This window comes from Coturnix japonica, chromosome 3, assembly GCF_054131305.1.
Source record: "Coturnix japonica strain WE chromosome 3, WE-NBRP24, whole genome shotgun sequence".
In the NCBI taxonomy this organism is placed as follows: domain Eukaryota; kingdom Metazoa; phylum Chordata; class Aves; order Galliformes; family Phasianidae; genus Coturnix; species Coturnix japonica.
Window position 1 is genome coordinate 51,850,350 of NC_140665.1, and position 18,960 is coordinate 51,869,309.

At 44.0% G+C, this 18,960-nt stretch overlaps 2 protein-coding genes across 8 annotated transcripts in view; one reads left to right on the forward strand and one right to left on the reverse strand.

Annotated features, from left to right (window-relative positions):
- Nucleotides 1–7,658: 7,658 nt before the first annotated feature.
- Nucleotides 7,659–9,031, reverse strand: LOC146761403 (uncharacterized). Its single transcript, XM_085541613.1, has 2 exons — nt 8,476–9,031; nt 7,659–7,856 (listed from the first exon to the last, which is right to left on the reverse strand). Exons 1-2 carry the CDS (start codon nt 9,029–9,031, stop codon nt 7,813–7,815), a joined length of 600 nt encoding a protein of 199 aa, XP_085397739.1. The 3' UTR covers nt 7,659–7,812.
- A 155-nt stretch (nt 9,032–9,186) lies between these two features.
- NHSL1 (NHS like 1) overlaps nt 9,187–18,960 on the forward strand; it is a 150,728-nt gene continuing 140,954 nt past the window's right edge. For all 7 annotated transcript variants that reach the window (XM_032443265.2, XM_085541609.1, XM_015858385.3 and 4 more), the window contains exon 1: nt 9,187–9,538. In XM_032443265.2, coding sequence (XP_032299156.2) covers nt 9,187–9,538 — 352 coding nt within the window. The remainder of the gene's footprint in view (nt 9,539–18,960) is intronic.

Consider the following 18,960-nt stretch of genomic DNA (forward strand, 5'->3'; position numbering starts at 1 on the left):
CTTGCTGACTTCTTAAAGTACTCGTACTTTACAATTAACTGATTCCATCTACCAAACTGTTTCCACATTTACTAATTCAATCATAAATAAACTTTCACACAGGAATCAAAAGGCTTGTTGATAGACTTGAGAAAAAAGCTTGGAAATGCTTGCGTGTTAATTATTAAATGGGGATGAATTTCATATGTGTTTCTAAAATAAATCACAATAAGCCTTGGGCAAGTCCTTTGTCCCTGGGCAACCTGCTGAATTAGTTTTGCAGTTTCACCAATAATTTTAATTGTAACAGTGTTCACCATCACTCCAAGATTAGCAACATGGAATCTACAGAATCCCAGCAAGCTTAGAAAAAAACTGAATTCTTATAAATCAAATTAGGAAGTAAATTTTGGAAACAGGAACAGATCAGAAAACTTGGAAAGAAGACTTTTCTTGTATACAACTGGAGACTTAGTGCAGGTTGTGCTTTCTGACATATATAATATAAATGATATGTGATAAGAATTGTTGCATTTTGTTTAACCTTACATTCATAACATCTGCCCTTTGCAGGCACCTCCTCTTGGCCCTTTGTAAATATTGAAATATTGTTTAAATATTGAATGATGTTTATGATTTATTTAGTACAGCAAGATAGAACATGCAGCTCATATCACAAGAACGTGACATCTTTTGTCCTCTGCAGTCTGTTTTTTTGAACTGTTCAGTAATTTATCATGGTGATTATAATGGAGCAAGACATGGAAGAAAAATAAACCAGTCAAGGTAGCAACTGAAAAGAAAATACCTGCCCCATTGTTTTAATAGCTTGGCTGAGTGCCTGCAAAAATGTTTTATTTTCTTTTCCATTGTTTACACTTACTGACAGTAGAATAGACTGTTCACAACCCCTCTATGAGCAGAGCAGTGTTGCCAGTACGGTGTCGTTGCCTGCCTCTGAGTAATACAGCGTAACTCAGGGATGCTGGGGAAGGTCCAGTAAATGAAGTTTAACTTTTCAAAGCAATTTCAGCCTCATCTCTAAGGTGTGCAAACAAAGGATTATGGTCGTGGTTGTCTGACCACACTCCTGAATCTTCAGTCATGGCCAATAATCCCAATGGTACCAAACTGTACAATCTCAGGGAGCGCACAAAGGCTGCTCTTAGCACAAAGATCATGAAACAGATGGATACAGGACAAAAGAGAAAAAGGAAAGGGAACAATTAGACAATCTGGATGTGTGTGATCCAACATTCTAAGTTTAAGGACAGCAACAGGCAAATTTTGTTCAGCAGGCACTGTGGGCAAGGATGACTTAGTAGGCGAATTGTTGGCAGACTCTTTGGCCTAAACAGAAAAATAGGCAAAATTATCATTTTCTTCTGGACTCACACTTTTTTTGTATTTGTAATGGTAAACTCCATGTGCAAATTGATAGACCTGACTTAGAAACTTCGATTCAACTCAAGAAAATCCAGTTTCTAACTGAGAAGATTTTGCCCGCAAAGAACTGTGAAAGCAGAAAGGTAAACTTCTTTTACTGAATGTGCTAAGAGCGTGAAATTTCACTTCCAAACTCAGATTATTATCTTAAGATCAAAGCAGGACAATGAGTTGTTCACAGTCTGCAGAATTTCCTGGTCAGATGTTTAGTTGGCCTCAAGTCACTTCTTTGTGTTTCTTGTTAAAATGAGCCCTCTTCCCCCCTGTAGCATGCTGGCTCAAGATAAATATGACCACCGTATCTTAAAAGCATTGAATGACTATTTTTTTCCAGGCTAGAAGACATATTGCTGAGAAGCTCTGCTAACTATGTGAAATCTCCTCCCAGACAGACATTGGAAGTCATGTTTGTAATTTTAGACTGTTTTCTTAGATATACACAAATGCAGAACCAAAAATAAACATCTCATCCTCAAGAGAATACGCATACACAGAAGTATTTGTATAGAAAGCTGTTTCTAAGCAGTGCATACACTACACAACATAGTGTGTATATAGTGTATACTAGAGTTTTCTTTTTAATATGATTTTTCTCCAATGACTGTAGTTAAGAAGGAAGTTAAAGATTTAAAGAACAGTCCTTTGCATTGGAAATACCAAACAAAAATGGCAACAAGAGGTCTCGGGTCTGAACAGATCACCTGTGATGTGTGTGCTGTATTACTGTGTCACAAAATGATTGAGAGTGAATGCATGATGGAATACCACGGATGTGAGAGTAGCACCATTCAATTAAAGTATGTAGCCTAATAGTTAATTAGAGTATGGTAAGGGACTTATTAAACGAATGTTTTAAGATCTTCATGAATTTATCTTAGGAGAGTAATAGGTTTAAATGAAAACACCTTATAAAGTGCCTTAAAAATAGCTATATAGAAATGTAGGTTACTTATAAGTTACAGTCTTCAGAGTAAAATAACTCTTTTTTCCCCTCTGAACAAGTGGTTTCTTAGGCTGAACTTCTTTAACACTTTCTTAAGGGTAGTTAAACACTGGAGTAGGCTCCCCAGGGAGGTGGTCGAGTCACTGTCCCTGGATGTGTTTAAGAGCCGTTTGGATGTGGTGCTCAGAGATATGATTTAGCAGAGGGTTGTTAGAGTTAGGGTACTATGGTTAGGCAGCAGTTGGACTTGATGATCTTTAAAGTCTTTTCCAACTGAGTAATTCCCTGATTCTTTCACTCTACTTTTAAGAAAAGCTGAATGGGACTTTACAAGGTATATTTCACTGTATTTAACAGCTGTTTCCAGTATTATTAAGCAAAATGTTTATATGTTGATTTATTTTTTTCTTCAGAGAACTGAAAAATGAATTTGCCAGAAATGCCTGAAAGATGGCATGTTCATAGTCCTCTGAGGAATGCGTATTCTGCCAAGTCTGAAAATGCCTGGAACAGAAAGAAGGTCTCAGTGAATGTTGCAGGCTGTGCCACGTTTTGGTACTGATTTATGAGCGACATGCCAATGCTTAGCTTTACAGTTTGTCTGCTATATGCAATGAAGGAAACACAGTTGCATTTATTACACTGATTGCATAATCACATATTTGATGCCCACAAACTTTTGGGAATATTCAGACAGCATATTCTAAAAATCCTTATTTTCCCTTTCACCATCCTTGGTTCACTTTTAATTTAATATAAGCTGTTTGTTGATCCCGTTTGTACAAACGGGAAATTTTAATAATAATTTTAATAATAATGTTTCTGCGGGATCTGTAATTCAGATCCTTTGTACGTGTTATAAAGCAGAGCTACAACAACCACATCAGTGATAAAATATGCAAATGCACCAGCAATGTTATGGAGGTGTGTAGCTCCTCAGCTGAGTCCAGATGAGGTAGACTTTGCTGATCAATGTAATTTCTGGGTAGCCATAAAATAGTTTTTCCTTTGCTGTCATTCTCCCAAATAATTATTTTGGAATTTTAAAGTATTTCAGTAGGCTTCATTTATTGGCAGCGTGCAGTCTCAGAGACTGACTGGGAATATGTGGGTGGTTGGACTGGATGATCTGAGGTCTTTTCCAACCTTGGTGATTCTATAATATAAGCAGAAACACTGAACTTTCATAGAATCATAGAATCACAAGGTTGTAAAGGACAAGATCATCTATTCCAACCATCCTCTCATTACCGTTGCTACCACAAGCTACTAAACCATATCTCGTAGCTCCTCATCCAGACGTCTCTTGAACACTGTCAGGGACGGCAACTCCACCACCTCCCTAGGTAGGCCATTCCAGTGCCTGACCACTCTCTGAGAGAAAAAGTTTTTCCTTATGTCTAATCTAAACCTAACTTAATATAAACTTTGTGGCACAACACACTGATCCTCATCCCAGCCAGCCATCAGGTGGGGGAAGTTATGCAGAAGAACACAAACAAGGCATCCAGAGATCATTTCATGATCTGCCACAGTTTCTCCCCAAATGAATATTCTTAAAAGTCAGTTTAAAGCCAAATGATTTTCTTTTCCAGCATTAAGCAAATAAAAGGTACTGTAAGTATCCAAAACATGGATAATATGGTATATATATTTGTGAAAAAATATATGTATTTAATCTGATAGGCTCAAGAGATACACAGAACCATTTAAAATGGAGGGCTGAGTTTAGCAGTGGCCATGTGCTGCAGATTGCTGTACACTGCAGTTTTGCTACTGACTGGTTCATCCGTGGTGCAGATCACTGTGCACATCTGCAAGGAAGGGAGCTGGAAAATCTGCACTGGCTGATGGACAGTTTAGCACACACTGCCTTTTTTCAGTGACCAAAACCAGTGTTTTGTTTATGAAGCCGCTGCAGAGCATCAGAAATCATTTGTGGCTCACTGACATACATTGATCTGTGTTCATGGACTGAAACAAAGCAAGGCTGAATATATTTTAATAATAACTATTGCAGACACAGTTAGAACTAGGACAAGAGGAGATGTCCTCATGTTGCTCCAGGGGAGGTTCATGTTGAATACTAGGAATAATTTTGTCTCAGAAAGTGGTGAGGCATTGGAATGGGCTGCCCACGGAGGTGGTGGAATCACCATCCCTGGAGGTGTTCAAGAAGTTCAAACTTAGTGGTCTTTTCCAACTGTAATGATTCTATGGACACAAATACTTTGCTATATATGCAGTGACTGATTGTGGGAAGGTAATACCAAACAAGAAGCCAAGTTCTGCCATAGTGAACAGCAGTTTGCATGTGGGGAGAAAACAGGAGGCTCCATCCATCAGATGTATTGTTTGCTCCCAAGTCTCGAGGCATTCAATTGAGAACATTATCAGCCTTGCTAAAATAGTACATTTCCAAGTCTTATTTGACTGAAACTGTTTTAGGTTTTTTTTGTTTTGTTCCAATATGTTGTTAATGAATCAAAATGTAAACTGTGCAATTACTTCAAAGGGGAGCACATGTAACACAATTAGAGAAGACATAAATGTGGTCAGTCTATTAGATAAATAAAAATTTCCTATGGAATTTACGAACGCTTTCAACACAAACTGTTCTAATTAAAGCTAGAGACAAGAAAGGACCTTGCTCAGCACTTACAGTATCTCCATATGTTAAGTCTGATTTTCAGCTGATAATTCCTCCATGCTTTGATTTTCCAGATGAAGTTTTTCTCTCACAAATGACACCCATATTCCTGTCCTACAGTCGCTTGCAGCACTGTACCTATGGAACTAACTTGGTAATAATTAGTAATTACACGTGGTATTTGCATAACTGAAGTCCCTGTGAAGCAAAAACCTAAACACTTTATCAATTAAATAAAAAACACCTGCTAAGTTTCCTTATAACAGAAGTTTTTTCTGCCACAGAGGAAGTGGAAGTGAGGAATGCACTTTGTTGAGACAAAGAAATGCCTCAACCAAATGAAGGAAACTGGTGTGGCAACTCTAGGAGCAAGCACTACCAACCCATGGAGATAAACGCTTGGCAACTTGGTTTCTCTTCTTGGTTGGGAGATTTGGCTTGGGGCTGCTTCCATTTTATCACTGTTGTCAGCTGTTTCTGAGCCCCACCCTATCCGGGGGGCTGGCAGTCTCCTGCTTGCACTGCAGTCCTTGGAACAGAGACCAAAATCCTCTGATGATCACCTTGTGCTCTGGAGCAGCTGTAATGCTATACTCATGTTTTCACAGGCTCTGTGATTTCTTCACATTTTTTCTATTCACAGCCTAGCTTTCTCCCCAACACTCTGTTCCCCTGAGAATGATGTTAAGTACTGTTGTGGCTTGAAAAGCAGAAACTGAGAGCAGATTTGCCTGCATCTTCTTCACAGCACCTCATGTCATGCAGCTGTACTGCAATTGGGCTACAGTGAGGTCTTCGGATGCCTGCAGAGTAAGCTGCAGAGCATGCATCTGTGAGCAGGAACAGAAGGAAGGAAGCAGTGGTGGGTGGAAGAGCTCCTCTTGTAGAGGCAGAGCTGCTGCATCTGGTTGGAGCTGTTGATTCCCCTTAGGCCACCACAGCTATGGCTTCCTCCATGGTATCATTCCTAGCGCAGTGAGCTCTGATTGTTCCACAGCACCATGGCTAGCATGGCTTTTATATCCAAATCCAGCTGCATAAAGGCAGGAAAATGAGAAAGGGTTTGAGAGTTTGTGCACTGGCAGCAAACAGTGCTGATTCTTGCACTTGTGAGCTCTTGCACAGAGCTCTGAAGACTGTGAAGAACTCAAGGACCGGCTGGCAGAACAACTCGAAGTCTAAACCACAGGCTTGGAAGAATGTGTCTTAGCTTGATGTATGGACTGTGAAAAGAGCAGGGCCAGAAAATCCACTGGGACTGGTGCACCAACCTACTGCCCACTTAGCACTCAGTATTAAACTCTTCTGCTAGAAAACTGTGGGTGCGTCTGAGAAATATAGAGAATAACAGCAAAAATACCCATTCCTGACACTTGTAGGCTAAAAGAAAGATGGTGATTGGAAGTCCTGCTGCAACACCTACCAAAGATGATCTTCAGTCTAACACAGCAGCACTGGAATTTAAAGAAACCCAGCAAAACAGCCATCATTTTTCTCTGGTGATCAATTTATTTGTTTGTGTTTCCATATAACACAAAGTAGATGCAGTCATGAGAGACAGATCACCAGAAAAATGGTTACAATTCTGAATGGCTCTATTTTAAGCCTTCACCAAAATTCTGTAGTACAACAGCCAAAGTAACTCAAAGGTACAGAAGCTGACTATGTGCTCGTAACATTGAGCTTGCTTTTTAAATTACAAACCAGTACTCATTAGCATTGCTCTGGGAACAACTGAGGAGCACCCCACCTCCTCCCACACTACACCATTGTTTATTTCTTCTTATCGACATGGTCAGGTTTTGCTGGCATCCGCAGGCAGGTAGCTTGAAGCTGTGGGCTGAGTTACAACAAATGAGCCCAGTGACCCCATATGACTGCATCTAAAATACCACGTAGTTACAGTCTCTACAGTTTCAGGAAGGTCTACCTGATGTTTGATGGTTGGCCACATGGCTCTTGCACCACCACTCTGCTTCTGAGAGCCCAAAGGGATTGCAGAAGTGAGCTGAGGGAAGGGCAGTGTTCCACCATCATGGCTGAGTAACTCCCACCAGTCTTATCTTTCACTTCTCGAAACAGGACATGAACTGTTCTATGTGTTTTCTATGTAAGCTCATGTGGCACTCAGTTCCCCTCAATCCTTGGCAGTTTAAAAATAGATATGAGGAGGATGCACACCTCCACCAAACTGCCCGCTAAGTGGGCCTTAGTCTTGGGCAACTGATTGCCCCAAAGAACTCAAGGTTAATGGAGACATGATGCCCCAAAATATAACCAGAATAATTAAATAGGAGAGAATGACTACTTTACATCTTCTGTTCATCACTGTCGACACCTGGGATTCCTTTTGTGTTCAGCCCTCATTAGGCCCCATGAGACCTGCTGGCACCACATTCTTCCCACAGGTTTCTGCTCACAGGGCACTGCACTCAGCTGTCCTGTCTGTAGCAGGAATCAATTGTAGCCAAGGTTGTGGTGTCACCCATTGGTAACTCGTTTGGACTGAGGTCTGAAGAAAGGTGCTTTGGATCTTTAAAATATCACATTGAGTTGCTTTTTTGTACACACACACATATCTTTCCTGGAAAACTGGAAGAAGAAAGCCCTTTTTTTTTTTTGCTTCCTGGATGAGAAGAATTAGTGACTTGCAATTTTCGCTTGAAAGTCACCACTAAAAGCACTTCCTGCAGCCCTTAGTTCCTGTGTGTGCTGCTCAGTCTTTGCTTTGTGTCCTGCTGCCTGCATGCTCATCCCCAGCTCCTCCAAGCCTCACCAAGGAGCTTCAGAAGAACTATGAGTGGTGTGGTTTCCTTCCGACTTCCCTCCATGCCCAGGCTAAAACCACATACGAGAAATACTGTGATTCAGAATGTTTTGTTCCCTGTCTTGCTGCCCCAAGGTGCTTGCAGAGGGCACAGCAGGTCTCTCCCAGGACCCCTCCTGTTTCTTTCATCACCTCATGCATCAGCTGTGGAGGGAATGAAGCTGCTGCAGACAAGGCCCCTGCTGCCCCTTTTCCTCAGAGCCCCTTCCATGGGAAGTGTGAGACCCTGCTCCTCTCTTTATGGTGCAGCAGGCGTGGAGCCCCCAGGCCCAGTTAAGTAGTAGCTGTTGGCAGTTATATGTAGGCTGAATAGGTTCTCTGGGGGTGTACCCGTCCTGATGAAGATCTGCTTGCATCTTAGGAGGGGATAAGCCCGTTTCCACTCACACCGGAGTTACAGCTGAGGCAACGCAGCCACACTTCAGACTTTACGTTTCCCACCTTGGGGTCAGCCTCATTGCAAGTAACCACCACCCGCAGCCCCGCTTCCCAGCCCATCTCTTCCCCTGACTGCTGCGGGCAGGGAAGCAGAGGGGCGGTAGCTGTTTCCCCGTCCCCCCGCTCCGGGCAGGCGGCGGCCGCCCCGGGGAGCCCCTGGATCCGGGGGCAGCGGCGGGGCCTGGCCCGTACCTCGGCCGTGAACCGGCTGGGAAGGGTGAGGCTCTGGAAGAGGCTCCAGTTCGGGGAGTCGCAGGTAGGCGGCGGCCTCTTTTTCTCTTCCCAGGTTCGCGGAGGCTTTCCCCCCTCTCTCCTCCTCTTGCTTTCCGGGTTTGGAGTTCGGTGCGCTCACAAAAGTGCCTGCAGCGGCGCGGGGTTCCCCAGGTGGGGCTGCTCCGGGCTTTTCCCTCCCCTCCTCCTCCTCCTCTTCCTCTCCTCCCTTTCTCCCTGGCCGCTTTCCCTCCTTTGTGGCCTCATCCAGAGCGCTCAGCCCCCTCCCACGCTTCCTCCTCTCTACTCCGGGGACAGAAACTCGGGCTCTTTCCTGTCTCCCGGCCGCAGGGCAGAGCAGCGGGGGCTCTCCCCGCTCCGGCGGCTGCTCCGCTCCCTCTGGTTCTCCGTTGCCACTCCCGCACATGGGCGCCGTGCAGGGCCCCCCCTCCGCTCTGCGGGCGGCGGCGGCGACTCCCCGCGAGCCCCAGTCCCGGCCCCGGAGAGCGTAGCGCGGCGCCCGCCCGCTCTGATTCATTTGTTGTTGTTGTGCTCCCTCCCTCCCTCCCTCTGTGTCTCCCTCCCTCTCTTTCCTCTTTCTGAACTTTTGTCGCCGCGGCCGCTCGGCGGGCGAAGACTTTCCGCGCCGGGGACGCCCAGCTTCTCCCCTGCAGCCCGCCGCCCCCGGCCGCGATGCCGTTCCCCCTGCGGACCGTGGAGCCTCTGAAGCTATGCAGGTTGGAGGAAGGCGACGGCGCGGAACGGGGCGGCCCGGCGCCGGGGGACCACGCCGGAGCGGCCGAAGGGGGCGGCGGGCGGCGGCGCGGCGCGGTGCCGCAGTTCGGGGCGCTGGAACAGGTCAGCTCGTACGCTCTGGTATCGCTGCTCATGCAGCTCTCCGACCTGTCCCGCTGCGCCGGAGACATCTTCGGCGGGATCCTGAGCGAGGCGGACACGCTGTGCCACCGCAACGCCCGGCTCCAGCGCCGCCTGGGAGCCCTCGAAGCTCTGCTCGCACGACTCGACCACCGCAAAGTGAAGATCCGTGAGTGACTGCGGGGAGCGGGAGGATGCGCGGGGTGCGGGCTCAGCCGGGCTCCTGACGGGGCGGCCACTGCTTAACACTGCTGGGTTTGCGCGGGCACGGCTCGGTAAATGGAAACCTGGATGCGGTTTCCAGCTACTTTTGTAGTTCTCCTGAGCTCGTCTCTTGCTGGGCAGGCTCTGCGTGCAGCCACGTCCCAAGTCTGCATCGTGCGGCTTCTTACACAGCACGGGTCCAGGGCTGACTGTGCTCCCTAACAGTGACTGGCTGGGGAGGTGTTTCTTAGATTCCCATATGAACCTGACACCGGCCCTTAGAAGCGATGGGCTGTGTGGCTGCACAGCTATAGAAAAACGGTGTTTTTTTCCAGTTCGGTCTGGTTTTGGGGAAAGGATCATGTGAAAATGGTATCTGTTCCATGTAGTTTCAGTGGTGTATGTCCTTGACCCTTCAGAAGTGCAAGGTGGCTTTCAGCATCAGTGTGGCATTCTCAGTGTGTTGGAAGTGGTCATAAATCCTAAGAACTGAGTTCCACCAACTGCAGAAGATGTGCAGGCTGTAAGCCCAGCCTTGGTGAGACTGGTGCACTGAGAGCACCAATTGACCCCATTGAAATGAGGGTTGGAAGCCTGCTTTGCACATGGCATCCTTGTGAGCAAATTTGGTCATAAACTCCTTTTGCAGATAAGGTTCAAAGAACGTGGACCCCACGTGGGTAACTCACCTGTTGCACTGCAGAGTTATTCTTTCTGCTATTCCTTATGCTTCACTTCAGCTGACTCCCTCCTGCTTCCAGAGGAGGAAGCTCATGTTGCCCTTAACAAAGGGCTATTTCAGTAGTTGGAGATCTTTAAGTGACTGTTCTGTGATAATGTTTGACTTTTTGTTGCATTGTAGCTGCCTGAAAAGCACCTGAAGTTTGTCTTCCTCATTGAGACATTTTCTTCTAGCGGTGCTGATATGTTGGCATGGTATGGTGCATTCAGACATGAAGTGAGGATGTTTCCTACTGGGGATGCCTGCAGCAGGGTGCTGAGTTACATCAGTGCCCTGATAAATACATTCAGCTTTATTTCTCTGCTGTAAACAAGGAGCGTATTGCTAAGCACTGTGCAACCCATCTATAGGAAAGGGTGAGGTGAGGCACCGTGTAAACCCTGACATTTTGTATGTGTCAGGTGTTTGGTTGTTGTATTCTCTCTTGGTCATCAGTTGGCACAAGCTATTTATTTGCTACTTATATTTTTTATTATAACTCAGTTCTTTGAGCTAAGCCTGTTATTGCTTTTAATTTGATGGTCATTGCACCCAAGCTGGGTGCAGTTCCTGTATTTGGCTTTCCTCATCTGGTTTAAATTCTTCATTAGGGAGTGTCTCTACTGTCCAATTTAATGTTGCTACTTACTAGTTGTGTTGTTGCTAGCATTTACTTTTCAAAGAAATGAATATTTCTCAAAGGCTTTAATAAATGAGCTGTTTCTAGCCTTATTAAAGATGTGTGAAATGCAGGCTTCTCATAAAGGACACATATCTGTCACAAGGAGTTGATCCGTAGGTTAACCATGTTGACATGGAGTTGCACGTAAAGGTGTGTCAGTTCTCTGGTTGCATGCTTATTCATATTGCAGTCTGGCAATATGGATATCAGGGAAAGGTCCTTCTCCAGAGGGCAGTGGGCATGGCACAGGCTGCCCAGGGCAGTGCTCATGGCCCAAAGTGCCATAGTATAAGGGGCATTTGGACAGCGCTCTCAGACATAGGGTTTGGATTTTGGGTAGTGCTGTGTGGAGTCAGGGGTTGGATGTAGTGATCCCTTCCAGCTCAACACATTCAATGATTCTGTGATTCTGGCCATAGAGGTGAGTGGGGTGAATAGTTGTAATGCGAATCATGAACTCCTCTATAATGGAAGCTGTCATGGGTTGTCTGCAAATGTAACCCCGTGTCTGGCTTTGAAGGTAAATATCTCAAACATGGTGAGAAAAGTTAAGTTGCTGTTTGGAAACAGTGGCAGAGGTTGTTTGGTTTTGTTTGTTGGTTTTTTTAACACTTACATATCTGAAGACAGAGAAACTTAATGGAGGAAGCTGCTGGAATGGGATTGTAAGAGGACCAAGGGTTGTAAGACGCAATAAACTACACTGACATTTAACAGGCTCTTGCTCATAAATGTTTTCTTGTGCAGACAAAAATATTATCTACTGTGACACGCAGGCAGGTGAAACATGATGTTGTGTCAGATGATTTAAGTATCCCAGTCTGGCTTTTTACTGAAATGAGGGGATAGGAGATAGTACACCTGCTTTTTAGATCATGGGCGATTTCCACTTGAAAAAATGGTTTGTGTACTTTTTGTGGGGCCCAGGCAATAATTTCCTCTTAAAGCTGAAGTTCCTGGGGTGGTCCCAGCATGCATTTTTATGGCAAGGACCAGAGGACAAGCAAACTTCACATATGGACCTCAATCATTCCTAAGGAAGTAGCTGTGGGCTGGCAGCTAGTATAAGCTACTCCCTATGTGTTCCTGATGCTTGGGAAATTACATACTTTGACAACATGAGGGGTTTTTTTGTGCGTATTGTCATAATGTTGTTTCAAAATAGAGTTTCCATGCAGTGTCCTGCAGTAGCAGGGGTCTTTGACTGCTCACCATGGAGCCATGGTGTGCGCATGACACAGGGGGAGCAGGCACAACAAACCTTTGTCTTCAGTGAGTCACTCTGTACAGTCATGAACGCTACCTGCATGTCTGGCTGCACAGTACATGTGTGTAGGATCCACGTGCATCCACGTGGATGGTACTTGGTATTAAGCTAGTAGTTGTTGACCGTGTCTTGAACCATCTCCTGCTGTTTCTCTTCTGTTTCTTGCTCTCTGGTATACTTCAGTGAAAGCATTTAAGTCTTCACACTGCCATGTGCAGAAGAACTTTATGATTTCACAACAGCGTTGATAAAATCCTCTGTTGCAGTAGGTGCTAAGCATTTGCTGCCCTTGCAAGGTGAAAACTTCCTCTAGAGTAGCTGGGTTCCTGCAGTGCCCATCAACTGGCAGGCTGTTTTTCAAGTGTTCTACACTGCCTGTGTGTGGGTAGCAGTTTCACCTATGTTTTCGGATACCGAAGACAGCTTTCAACTATACTTAATGTCAGCGATGATTGCTTTTTCCAGGGTTCAACAGTGGCAGTGGGATTCATTTGAAAGGTCCGTCTTGCTCTGGTTGGGTTTGGCTGCCCTAACCTTTACATTTATGGTGACTGAGAGATCTCTGTTAGTGATCCATGACTTGGAGACTAATGCTTGACTCTCTTATTTTGATTTGAGGATATTTTTAAGGCCATTTGGTAAAATGACTTCCTGACACTCATTTGAGCTTTGCATGATGAGCTGGGTGTTGTGCCATCAGAAGGAAAGTCAAAGTATGAGACGCGTCCCTGTGGGGATGATGAGTGGTTTATAACTCAAGGCAGTGGGAGGCACTGAGGACTCAAGGTGGCTTATGACATTTCAGTGCTGTGTGCAGCCTGCAGAATTAATTAGATTTGGTAGATTTCTGATGCTCTTTCATCAGGCTTTCATTAAGTTTGTGTACATTTTTGTTGTGCATGGCACTTTGTTACACGTTTCTAGCATGCAGCCGCAGCAACGTGGTTTGCACTGTAGAGCTTGCCTAGCAGCTTTGCATTTTCTAAGCACTGTGAGTCTCTATCTGTGACCTCACTTTAAGTGATGTTTTCCTTCACTTTCCATTCCTAAATGTCAGGGTGGGTGAGGACAAGTGCCTCTTTGAAGTGATCACAGCTTGTTAAAAGGTATGTGATGGCAGCAGAGAAACCTGGCATGAATTACAAGGTCAGCTCTTGGGAAATGCTGTGAGGCCTTCAACAGTCATTGTTTTCATAATGAACAAAGAAGGACATTTTTTCCATTACTATTTGTCTTCCACCATCGGAAGGTATTTATGCAAAAATTAATATAGCTGCTGTTTTTGGTGGGTCCTAGTGGTTGGGAAGACTGGAAGGCTGTTCTTCTGTCATCTGTGCTACTTATTTTTAGTCTTTCTGAAGAGTTGTTTTGGGAGATATGCTCGGAGGTTAACCTAATGACAGCTTCTGGTTCAGCTCCTCCAGTTAGTAGGGCAGGGTTTGGTCAGTTGTGCCTCCTCTTCTAATAAGAAGAAACTGATCCTGTGGGAGGGAGGAAATGCTCCCTCCTAATTAGCACTGTTGTTTGAAATCTTTCAGTGTTTGGTTTTAAAGGCACAGCTTGCTCATTTGGTGTTCATGCAGAATATGCAGATATCTATGCTTTCTCAAGTTTAACGCATTAATGAAAGAGAGAGGGTAGGTTGGGAAGGATGGCTTTCCATTTGTCTGCATGAAGTAAGGACAATCCAGTGTACGCTTCATCTTCTGCTATTTTGCTTAGTAAGTATTTTCCACTCTTTGTGTGTAAGGCAGTCCTGGAGCACGTTTCCTGCTTTAGCTCAACAGGAAGCTTTATTCAGCTTATTCCTAGGGAAACCCCTCCTCCATCCCTCGCCCTAAAAGTGAGCGCTATTCAGGATGGAACTGGCATCAGGCAGGACATGATCTTGCTGCTGACTTGCTGGGCTTCCCATAGCATTTAGTGTAAGGAGAGTGGGCACGAGACACCCATCATCTTGGGATAGCAAAAAGAGACCTTCTTGAGAAAACACAACCACGCACAAAGAACAAAGAAATAAAGAGGGGAAAGAAAAAAGCAAACCATGGTGTGTGCTGTTGAGGATGCTTTAGCAGAAGAGCCTTCTTTTCAACAAAATTCTGTTCTAACAATATTTGGGAGCTGCTGTTCAGATATTTCAGGTGACCATGCACTGTGGTATTCTGTGTTGCTGCACGATAGGAAGATTCAGCAATGAAGTTCATCCCATGAGGAACAGTGAATTGCTGTGTTCTTGAAAGAAATCTTCTCTTTTACCCCATTGTAATTATTTAGATTGCTGCTCAGAGGCAATATAACTCTCGCTTTATTTAGCTAGTGCAAGACTAATTATCTGTGGAAGTTCAACCTGATCCAAAGGAGATTTCATTTGAAATAAGCAGGAAGAAAGCCTGAGTTAGGAAAAGATTTCCCATGGGGACAGTGGGCCAAGTCGCTGTCCTGCAGAGTGGCAAAGCTCCAGTTGAATTCAGTCTGATGAGGATTTGGCTTGCTGTTTTGAAAACAGTTGACGCTCCTTGGCTGTAATCTAGAGCAGCTTTGTGCATTGCTCAGAACCTATTATACAACACCTATGAACGTTTATTTCCGTAGATCTTATGATCGGCTGGATCATTCAGGAAATCAGTGTTTAGGAGAAGTAGTTAATGAATTAAACATACTTGTATTTAGTTGTTTTTAATTGGGATCTATTTTGAACATTCATACGTATTTTAGGATACAATAAAATGTCCGCAGAAGTTTCTCTTCCTATTAATGTTGGCACAGTCTCTGCTTGGTTCAGGGAGAGCTAGCAATCTTGGTCTTGTGGGCTTTTCTCCTAAGCTGTTAATATGAAGTTCATGCAGAAGAGGCATTTTTTTGGATGAACCTATTAACAAACACGTTGGAAGCCACTGCAATTCCTCAAAACCTCTGCCTTGGAACTCAATCTGACCTCTAACTGGTGGAATTCAAGTGAGGTTTCCAAGGGGGATGGGGAGCAGATGATGCCACATGAAGCATCTTGTGCTGACTACCATCAGCCATGGGGTGCTGGACCCGGCATGTCTAAGGCCATGTCCACTGCAGTAACTCTCATCTGTTGCCATAGTTCTGGGTGAAGAAGAGAAAATTTTCCTTTCTTCAGTATCCTTTCATTTTTTTCCTTCCCCACCCCATATGTTCAAGTCGGTGTTACCAGAATAAAGGCCTGTGTTTTGGTTCATGTTGTTTGGAACTCAGTCAGCACTGAAGTACTGGAGTTTTGTGAAGCTTGCCCTGTACCTTAGCAGATGAGAGCAGCTGAAGCATACAGAGAAATGGTCTAGTTGCTGTAATGATCAGCTTGCATTTGCTCCTGTAGAACTTTCTTTCACAACTTTGAAATGAGGTTGCCCTCTGTGATCTGACGGTTGGGTCATCGTATATTTTTGTGACAGGCAATGATGATCGTGTTACTTGGCTTTTTGAATTCCTGTTTTTCCTATACTGCCTCGACAGCTGCCTCTGAGGAGCTGGTGTTAGCACAGTGCAAGTGTGAAGGCAGATTGAGATATAGGAGGAACTGAAAAATGCGCATCGAGGGCTTGGCAATCATGAGAAGTCCCAGTTTCTTCTGTAGTCATAAACTAGTTATCAGAAGAGAACATCAAAGCTGTCTGTCCTAAGAGTTAATGAGATCAATTAAACATGATAATTAAATGTTGTTCTCGGCTTTAGGCTTGATGTGAAACCTGATGATTGGATGGTAGTGCCAGTGAGCCCAGGTGACAAGCCAGTAAAGAGACTAGAAAAAATGCCTGTGTACCTGTTGGTTAAGCATGGATTAATGTGGGAGGACTTGGCAAGTTGTTTGTATTTATATCATGCTGTGTTTTAGTAGGGCAGGGCTTCTTCTAGCTTCGGGCTGTCGTGTTTCTTTGTTTTTTGTTTTTCCTTTGTCATTTTGGAGTTACAGTGTTTTATGTCAGACTTTATTTATTTATTTATTGGTCTCTTGTCCTTTAATCAGTGGGGTATGTGTGAGACTTTGTTGCTCTTTGAGAATTAGGAGTAGTTAGAATATGAGCATTTAAGGTCCTGCTTAATGTGGTTTAGCTTGCGTCACCTCTCCATCTCGAAGGCAGGGTAGTTAGGCCAGCAGAGAGTCGGCATGGAGTAATTACTTTGCCATAGCTCCTCGGGATAATTTCCCTAATAAAGCCACTGGTCTACACACTTTTGTTTTAGGTTAAGGCCTGTTGGTTTTGGTTTTTTTTTTTTTTTTGTTTTTTGTTTTTGTTTTTCATTTTCTGTCCTTTTTTTTTCATAGTAGGCCAGGCTTCCCACCCCATGCACACCCTGTGCTGTGCTGCCCCTCCATCTCCAGTGCCTGACCTGTTTGGTCAGCCTGTGATGACCTCTGCTCATTGCTGCCCACATTGTGCCTGATCCCCGACTGCATCTCTCCATCCCGACATACAACATTCTGCGTGTCTGATAGCTGGCAGAGTTTGAGAGGAAAGAATTGTGGGACTGGGAGATGGTGACAAGTGGAGCGATGATTGGTGGAGCCATTTCATACCCTTCAGTGTCCATTCCAGTGTAAGGCTTTTTGAGCTTAAGTGACGTTTTAATGTTACAGTGTGTTTAATTTCCCTAACCTATGTGTGAGCAGCAGGCCTGTTTTAATCCAGAATTTAGCATCTTGACAACCAGTTAAGTTAGTTGATTGGATATTCCTTTTACTGTAATCAGGCTTCAGTCTACCTAAGTAAATTTTGATTAATCTAAGATTGTAATTTCTTAAATTGACTTAGCTCCTACATTTCAGACATCAGGACTATAACAGATGCCTCCTGAATTAAAGTGAAACTATGACTGCTCACTGTAGTTGCAAATTTTGGCCGCTTAATTTTTCCACCAGCAATAAATAATAACATAAGTTATAATGGAAAAAACATAAAGTAGGGATTCCAGGCATATTGAATAACAGTGACAACATGTTTCTTATTTTTTGTTGTTTAAAATTTCTTTCTATTTTTCTGGATAAATTGCCAAGTTGCAAATGAAAACAAGAGGCTTCTCCAGAGTATTGTACATGGTAATATGTTGTACGTGAATCTTCTTCTTCTCATTCTTCCCATTTTTTTTTTTTCCTTTCCATTTCCTAATCAAAATGGTGGCTACAGGAGAGCTTTCATCAATGTCTATGTACTTGGATAAATATTGTCATGCATTGGCTTGCTACATATATTATTCTAAGTTTGTTGTCACATTGATAAGCTTTCCCAGCAGTTTTCTTGAGTAAGAAAGCAAGACCAGCCTTTCTCCTGGTGAAAAGACATCTGTCTTTTGTTTTCTGCTTTGGCTTTTGGCAGCAGATGGAGTATGGGATGCTCAGCAGGGACCTCAGAGAAGTGCTTTGTAGGTTATCTCTAGTGGCTGCATTTGTTCGTGTTGTATAGTAGGGAAGAGCTTCCAAGTGAATAGTGTTGGCTTTTCCTTCCTATTCAATACATAGTTGGAGCTAAGTAACTGGATCTGCTTGAATGACTTGAAAATGGCTTGAAAAACCAAGTGATGTTTGGCTAATGCAGAATCTTTAAATGTTAAATATCAAATCTCAAAATGTTGTCAGCCATGTGCTTTAAAAATGATGGAGAAACAATCACTGGTACAGATTTTTAAGAGTGTGTCACGCAGTCTCTTGTTCATGGCTGGTAAAAAAACACATGGCTAATGATGTTGAAAAAGAGCACTTTGTAGCTGAGAACTTGCTTTATCAATTAGAGTCACTGTGCTCTTTGTATCTGTTGTAGTTTCCATAGAAACAAATAGGAGGTATTTGTTTCAGAGAGTCCTGCCTATATGTTTATGTACTGTTTGATACTATTTTGCTTGGTACTATTGGAAAGATACTATGTAGCATTCATCTGCTGGGAACTTTGCATTTTAGATACGAAAAAACACTTGCTAAGCTTGCTTGTCCTGGATGTGTGAGGTTTGCTGCTGTGGCCCTACCTCCATGCTCCACAAATACCCCACTGGCACTGTGTAGGGTTTACCTTGTCTCACAGGGAGGCATGCACCAATGTCGTGATTAAGGTAAGTAGATAGGGCTTAGCTCAGCAGGAAGGTCCCACATGAGGAGGAATGGCGCTGTGCTCATCCTGAGGGGTGGTGAAGGCAGAGCTTTGGCCTTCTTATGACAGATTTCCTTAAAACATTAAAAAAAGTTCATGTAGTACAACCACAACACAGGTTCAGCTGTGGGCACAATGCTCATTGCCCCAGGAAAGTCTAGTCTTAATGTATACAAAGCAAGCTAGAAGATGGCATTTTAGTTGTGTGGTTTGAAAAAAAATTGTGTTGAAGAAACCAACATTTCATGATAGTTATGGGCCTTCTTGAGGTCTAGAGGAAGGGCAAGTAATTAGAAATCTACTGAGTATCTGCCTGAGGCGAATACCACAAACACACGGAGCTCTTGGTCTTTCTTTAGTTTGTCACTTTACAGAAGCCTCTGTTCTGAATCTGTTACAGAGATGTTGCATTTGCTTGATGGAAATGAAGACCAAAGCTATCTGCAGTACTCGTTATCTTGCTTGCTCCCACTCACTGCTGGGGCTGGCTCCAATTCTGCAGTTTGCAGTCCCCTCTGTAGAGCTTGGTGTATGGGATGGGAGTGTGTGCTTTGAGACACGTTGTTCTGGCCCCACTGCTCCAAAAGAGCATGTTCTCCTCTCCCTTCCCTTT